Raw genomic sequence first — 7950 nt, 5'->3', positions numbered from 1 at the left:
AAAATAAATGCGAAACCCTCCAAAAAACACAGTGATCAGGATGGAGGGTGGGGGGAGAGATTTAGAAAACCAACGGGGAAACGTACCAAACGTAAAAAAAAAAAAACCTGCCACGCATGCGCGCCCCCGAGTGGATGGGCATATATCATTTCCCCACCTCGCGAGGGTAACGAAGTGAGGCGGTGCAACGATGGAGGTTTCCGATTGGTCGCTTTCACCATCCTTGTGTCTGTAAGGAGAAGTCTCGCACCGCCCACCCGGAGTTGCCACGTCGGTTCAGTTGCGCCTGCGCGCTGAGAGGTTAGCCCGAGCTTGCCTGGAAGCCGGTAGCGTGGGGGAGAGGGAGAGTGCGCGCGCCGGAGGAGAAGCGCGAGCGAGGGAGTCCGTTAGGGGGTGAGTGACTGACGTGCGCGCGCGGTGGTTGGGTGGGTGGGGGGAGATGGTGAGGCGGGAAAAGGGAGCTCTCGCGGGCGATGCTCCTAGCCCCGTTATCTGCTTTCCCAACGGAAGGTGCGCTCCCCGGTTAACAAGAGCGCCTCTGACCATGTGCAGAGCGCCTTCCTTTCCTCGGATCTGACCTTGTCCTCGCTAGCGCCTCGTGTCACACAATCCTTCTGATTGTGTGAGGTGGGGAAAGTTTCCTCTGAGCGGCCAGGCAAAATAACCCCCACCCCACTCGGCATCTTGGGTGAGCCTGGCACGTTATTTAAATTATCCTTATTTTAAATATTTAAATGATCCTTAAAAGCGATAATGGCAAGAGTCGCTTGTTGCTTTCTCTCTCTCGCTCTTCACGGGTTTAAGAATCTAAGAGCAGTCAAGACTTTTAAATGTCCAACTTCTGGTCTATCTGTAATGCTAGGATGTACAGATGGATCACATAATGCGAGCCCAGGAAAAGCAGTTTTCTCCGTCGTTTATAATTAGTTTGCACATAATTAGTTAACTCTCAAGTAATTGACAAATAAGAATGCAGCATTATAGCAGTTCATTTCCTTGTTTGCTTTTTCCACCTTTTCCATTGCTTGTGCATACCAGATGCACAGAATATTTGTAGTTCAGGATTGAACTGTGGGGTTCTTTGGGGCTCTCTGAGCTCCGCTATTTTCTTTCATTTCCAAAATGGGTAACCCCATCGGTGCTAGTAGGGAGTGGAGTTTATATTCTTTTTTATATATTTGTGGCTTGCCCTGCTAGTATTGGTGGGAGTGGTCTTAATGGTTCCTTACTTGGAACCAAGCTCAGAGAGCATCAAGGACCCCCACAGATGCTTCCCCATCCTGTAATAAAAGTGTTACAAGATTATTATTTTATCTTGTGCTGGTAAACTGTCCAGAGTCGCTTCTCAGAATGAAATAGGTGGCGTATAAGTTCAATAAATATCCTCAAAATTTCTTTCAGAATAGATTTTTTTAAAAAACAATCCTATAAATAATTACTCTTGCCATGACACATCATAAGCCACTTTTAAGAGTACTTGGTTTCAAAAGTTGCATGGAAATGCAGTAATTAAACACAGGCAAAGAAATCGCTTTTGTGGTCTTTCAATCCTTGTCTTTGCATGTGGCATTCTGTAATTAAGAGAAGCTGTTCATTCATGGACCATATTGTCTTGCTTGTAGTCTTCTGGAACTACATTTGTGTTTGTTCTCCATTCTGTAATTGGTTAGATGTCTGTGAATTGTACCCTCTCCCAACCCTACAAGTCTTGTTATTATTATTATTATTATTATTTATTATATTTGTATACCGCCCTTCTCCCGAAGGACTTGTTATACATAAGATGCTTAATTAAAGAGTTGCTAAGAATAAGCATAAATTAGTTCTTTGTTTCAAGTTCAGTTTGAAAGGTTGTCTGAATATCAAGCCATTTGTGCTTTGTCTGTGGTGATCAAAGGACTGATGGTCATCTTACCTACTTCACACATCCTCTGAATGGAGGTGGCTCTGCACCTGAGCTATTGCATGCCATGGGGCTACATTGGAATTTTATTTTATTAATTTCTTTTTCTCCCATGAACCTTTTTTTGAATTCAACCTTTCTTTTTATGGTGTCTCCTACCACAAAAATGTTGTACTAGATTATTTACAGAGGTGGATAGTCCTGATTTCTCTTATGTAATATATTTTCAACATCCTGTTGCATTGGAAAGAATGAAGGTGTAGTCTTGGGTAGAAGTAAATCCCAATAAGTTGACTTTGTAAAAAAATATACAAATAGAATGAGACTATTGCCTTATACATTGTAAGCCGCCCTGAGTCTTCGGAGAAGGGCGGGGTATAAATGTAAACAAAAAAAAATTGGTTCAAAGAGATTTATTCCAAAATGGGGTGGGGGAATAAAACTGCATTTTGCCAATGCCTTCAAGTCATTCTTGACTCTTCATAAGTACAACTTTCTTGGCAAGATTTTTGGAAGTGGTTTGCCCTTGCCTTCTTACTGGAACTGAATGAGTAACGGGCCCCACTAGCCCAGTTGGCTTTGGGTCTAATAAAGGATTAGAAATCAGAATTCAAGTCTCTGTTATTCTAGCCTAGTACCTTAAATTGCTACATCAAAATGACTCTCAGTTTAATATTACCCTACCTGTTTTTTTTCCCCTGAAAATAAAAGGATCTGACTAGATATTTAATTTGCAGCAAAGTCCTTGTACACGCGTACACACACACATATATATGCTTCAGAAGGAAAAATACACACATAGGTGTGTGTGTATGTGCATACATAGGTATATTTATATATAAATTATACAATTCTTGGAATGTTTAAACCTGAGGTCGTTATAGTTCAATAAATATATCTAATGACAAGTAAATATTGCATTATTTACTTTCTGTTGCATCGTAGCCATCCTTGCCCAACTATTGGGTGGAATGTATCATAGTTTAATGTTTTAATTTGAACTAAAGGCAAAAATGAGCTTGCTAGCTAAAATTTAAACAAGAACCCTAGGTCTATATTTTTTCTCTACACATACACTAGTTCAAATGATCCTTTATGTATTCCAATACATATATCATGTTTCTTAACCAGAAAGTGGATGCTAATTTGAAAAGATTTTGTACAAGGTAAAGTGATTAGTGGAGATATACTGAAGATGAATTGAAAAATATTTGTGAATTGTTGTGAATTATAATGTGTTAAAAAATTAAATGATAATTTGCCAATTTTACAATATTGGCAAAACTGTGAATTAAGATGTAATTCTCTTTCCATGGTTCTTGTTCAATTTCAGTTGCCATGATGCCTGCTGCAATAAAAAAACTTGAGAGCACACCAATGTATGATCCTCACCTTCTTAAAGAACTTGATTGGACCCAAAATACTGTGACATTTTCTCCTGCTATTTCTCCTGATGATCCAGGAGAGGGTTTAGTTCTAAGACCTCTTTGCAGTGCTGACATCAACAGAGGTACAGTATTTACTTACTTTAAACTATGTTTTGTAGTTTAATTAAATAGGAATGATTATGTGAAATTGCAAGTTTATTAACATAAACCTTAGAAGTGCTAGATTCTATTAGCAGAGTTAAAGAAATAAGCTTTAAAGCACCTGTTCTCTTAATCCAGAGAAAATTCAGAAACAATTCAGATAATAATGACTTTCAAGTGGAGAACAGTAACCTTTTGAAGCTGAGAATATGTAGCATTAAAAAAAACCTTTTTATGACCCTGTGGTCCCTATTTGGCTTAAAAGATAGAATCTGAATATTTTTATTTTTTTACAAATACATTCCTAATTCCTTCTATAATATGTTGACATGATTCTTAAAACAATTTAGCATGAAGTGTAGTGACCACAGACACTGCTGCTGCAGAACTTGGATGCATTTGAAGATTAGTTGGCGTTTGAATATTTTAGAATGAAACATTTAAGTGTATTCTCTGCATTTTTAAATATTTTTGTAGGGTTTATTGTTTATTACTGTTATGCAGAATGTCATGGTGTTGGTTCTATTATATTATTTGCGGAGTTCTATTTTCATTCTTTACTCTATTGATGGCTTTGTCTAAGGACATCCTAAAGTATGAAAACATTTTTTTTAGGCTTTTTAAAAGTTCTAGGTCAACTGACTGAAACTGGAATTGTTAGCCCCCAGCAATTCCTTGGTGAGTATCTCTTTAATTTTTTGCTATTTGGAAAAATGGAAAGTCAGATTCAGTGGCAGAAATATCATAGTGATGAACTCCTTAAGATACCCCTTTTAAAAGTTTGGAAAAATAATTTACATTACTACTTAAAGCTTCCAGAGATTTTGATCGTGGGTTGGAAGAAGATAAAACACCTATTTTGTCCAGAACGCACCCCAAAAAATTGCCCATTTTTTATTCTGTGTGTTGCAGGCGGATTGTGGGAGTGAGGGATCAATTGGCTCCTAGACTCCATAGCTCTGGCTTAGATAGCAACTGAAATAATTAGTGTGTGGGCAGTCTGCCAGTTTGACCATGCTGTCAATGCACATGCTTGCCTTTCCCATAGAATCCTCTCACAATCCTATTCATCTGCTTGTCCCAGTTCAGGTGCAGTACATCCTGAGCTAGCAAACATGACAGAGCTGCAAGAAAGCCTGATACTGAGGAACTATTGAATCCATTACCAATAGTATTCGTATTCCTGCCTACATTTCCACAGAAAATTTCGAACACATGCGGAGTTCTGGGGACTACTATGTTACAGTTGTGGAAGATACTAAGCTAGGAGCGATTGTAGCTACTGCAACCTTAGTCATAGAACATAAGTTCACTCACTCATGCGCAAAGGTATGTACACTGAAGAAAAAGTATGCATTCTGGATACATTCTGGAACTTGACCTTTTAAAATGGTATTAACTTATTTTCAGAGGGGCAGAATAGAAGATGTTGTTGTAAGTGGAGATTGCAGAGGAAAACAGCTTGGGAAACTGTAAGTAATTCATAATTGCGACCACTTATAATTAGGGACTTTTAAATGATACCTAGAGGCCTCTTAAATGCTAACAAAATTCTGTGAGCAAACACATTTTACATGCCAAACTTCTGGTATTCACCTGGCATATAGATAGCATTTTTCAGGTGATTCAAAACTAGTTTCATTCTAGCCAGCTGCTTCCTTTTGAGGAAGCAAATTTCCAGTCATCTTAAAGTTTGCCCAGCAGTGTCATTGTAGCTATCATTTGATAGTAATAGTAGTGGGTATAAATAGACATGCCCCCTTACTGGATGCAGTCTCAAATAGTTGTCTTCACATCCTGCAAAATTAATCTTATTTCTTTTTATTGTCTCTTTTAAAGATTGATGTCGACTCTTACACTGCTAAGCAGGAGACTAAATTGCTACAAAATTACTCTGGAGTGTCTGCCGAAAAATGTAGCTTTTTATACAAAGTTTGGATACTCAGTATCTGAAGAAAACTATATGTACCAAAGGTTCTTCAATTAAAGAATTTCCTGCTGTCATCTCTTTTAATCAACTATTGGTGGAGGAGCTTGTACTACTGACTTCTCTTTTCGGAAAGCAAATTCCCTGCAAATAAATAATGAATAGATATGAGACTACTGTGCTGCAGACTTTGATTTTAGGTTTCCTTGTTATCAAGGTAACCTATAAGAAGTTTCCTATTCAGCCAGTGTATTGTTTTTGATAGCTAGGACATGAGCCATCTTTGCAAGGTAAGGATGCTTTCTAGCCCAAAGTAATTTGATGGGTTTCGTTTCCTTACCTTGCACTTTTCTGTAGTGTGCTGCTTTTTGTTGGCAGCTAAACAGTAACTAGTATGTTGGAAATGTTTTTGTAATTTTTTGTCACAAGGAAAAAACTTGCAAGCTTTATCTTTTGTGTTGATCTTTAATGCACTTCAAAATGGATAATCCCTAGTATAGATGTGTAGCTTGGTTTTATTAGTTCTATTGCACTCACAATGGAGAGAAAATATTACAAGTGGCATTCTATGCTTAGGCTGAAACATTGAAATACCTCATCTTCGTCTTTTCCAACTTGGTGCCCTTTAGATATGTTCTTACCATCCCCAGTCAGTACCGTTTCCCAAAACATTGGGAAGTCTGTTTTGAACCATTTCACAAATTGAAGCAAAACTTGGGTATGCAAAATTTATCAATTTTTAAATAAATACTTTCTGTAAAATATATACCATAGTTTAACAGAGGTATTTTGTGCTTAAAATCTTATTTGCATTAAGTATAATTATTGTCTAATGTACTCAGTAGATCCTACAAAAACTTTTCATTATGCTTTTGTTTGTTTTAGAATAAACAATTCAGCACTTTGTTTCATTATACACATAACATGTTGGCTCATCCATCCTCTAAAAGTAACCAGGGCTATGTCTAAAGTGGGCTCTGTTTCTGCAGAAGAGTTTTTGAAGACAGTTTCTGAAGTTCAAGGCATCCATATGCCCCTAAAACTCTTGTAAAAGTGTAAAATTCGAGTTGAACTATGAGCACTTCTAAAGGAATGCAGATAGGCCAGAAGAGTAATACTTTTAGCACCCCTTCATATTATTGGATGGTAACAAGAACAACTCCCCATTTCCCTGTAATTTTGAAGGAAATAACTATAATGGGCATTATAAATGAGGTCATGTGGTAAAGTCTACTACAATGATTAGCTTCAAAAATTGAATCACACATAGCTACAGAAAATAGGGATAGTTATTCCATTTCATATTTTAAGGTCTAATTCTGAAGGTATTTGAATATTATTTATTCAATATTTTACAAAAAAATATTGTGAAATCTAAATAAATGGGGTTTGTGATTATTTTGATGTATTGGTTCTCTTCTGATATTTTATATCTTATAATTTGGGAAATGTTATTGAAGTGATCTGTTTTAAATGAATATTGGATAAGGAATATTATATTACTTCTCAAACTACCGTGTTTCTCTGAAAATAAGACCCTGTCTTCTATTTTTTGAACCCTGAAATAAGCGCTTGGCCTTATTGCCATGCACTCAAACGCCCGATTGGGCTTATTATCAGGGGAAGTCTTATTTGGGGGGAAACAGGGTAGAAGCAGCATTCTCTGTGAAGAATCATAATTGAACTGTACAACTAAACATGCGTTCATTGTGTTATGAAAATTGCTGATTCATTTTCACATGTCAAAGGAGAAAAGGGTACATTTGGTGTATGTGTTTGTGTATTTCCACCTGCCAAAAATATAAATTTATTTGGGGCTATCTACAAGTGCTGTTTAATTAGGCAGATGCATTGTTAATTTAAGTATTTCTCCAAAGTATATTTTTTACAGCTATTCCATGCTTTTCTATATTCTGCTGTTATTGGATGAATAAGCACATGTTCAATCAACCATCCCCATCCTAAGCAGAATAATCAGTGTTTCAAATTCTGATTAAAATAAAATGCTTCCAAAACCTGGGTATATTAACCCAAATTGGGTAAAGTTGGTTTTTCTTTGGGTGAACCCATTGTGTTTGGATGAACCCATTGCCCATCAAAACAAGGATATTTAAATTGGCCTCTAGATTGTCACATGTACTAAAATATATATGAAAGTCTCCCAAAATGGAAATTGCCAATGGTAAATTTGTTGAAAATGACATAAATGTCATTCATTGTCGTTTTATAATACAGGTAGTTCACAAGTTACAACCTCTTTCTTTCAATGACCGTTTGAAGTTGCAATAGCACTGAAGGAAAGGGCATACATACAATCAGTCCTCGAAATTCAGTAAGACTTTCTGATAAGTGATTTTAGGTAATGAAAGAAAATGGGAAGCATTCTTGCAAATTTCTGCAACTCATTTGCTAAACAGACAGAAAAAGGAAAGCAATACTAGCCTTTTTTAAACTTCAAACAGTGCATCTAAAGATTTCCGTTTGGGCTGAATGAATATAAATATATACGCCATTGATCTCCTTGAAGGTTGTATGAAATCAAAGTGTAAATTAACAGACATTGGATGTTTTTTCTAAAAGCTCCCTCCTTT

General features: G+C 36.8%; 1 protein-coding gene across 3 annotated transcripts; it reads left to right on the top strand.

Moving 5' to 3' along the window:
- Positions 1 to 253: 253 nt before the first annotated feature.
- Positions 254 to 6142, top strand: GNPNAT1 (glucosamine-phosphate N-acetyltransferase 1). Of its 3 annotated transcripts, none has more exons than XM_058163078.1 (6): positions 254 to 393; positions 3237 to 3413; positions 4048 to 4110; positions 4634 to 4761; positions 4843 to 4904; positions 5272 to 6142. In XM_058163078.1, exons 2-6 carry the CDS (start codon positions 3242 to 3244, stop codon positions 5417 to 5419), a joined length of 573 nt encoding a protein of 190 aa, XP_058019061.1. In that variant the 5' UTR covers positions 254 to 393; positions 3237 to 3241; the 3' UTR covers positions 5420 to 6142. The 3 variants fall into 3 exon arrangements, with proteins under 3 accessions (XP_058019061.1, XP_058019063.1, XP_058019062.1); XM_058163079.1 differs by lacking the exon at positions 254 to 393 and adding an exon at positions 488 to 688; XM_058163080.1 differs by lacking the exon at positions 4843 to 4904 and having other exon boundaries at positions 5272 to 5436.
- The last annotated feature ends 1808 nt before the right edge of the window (positions 6143 to 7950 follow it).

Source organism: Ahaetulla prasina, chromosome 1 (assembly GCF_028640845.1).
Source record: "Ahaetulla prasina isolate Xishuangbanna chromosome 1, ASM2864084v1, whole genome shotgun sequence".
In the NCBI taxonomy this organism is placed as follows: domain Eukaryota; kingdom Metazoa; phylum Chordata; class Lepidosauria; order Squamata; family Colubridae; genus Ahaetulla; species Ahaetulla prasina.
Note: the sequence above shows the minus strand (reverse complement) of the source record. Positions and strands in the feature narration are given on the sequence as shown.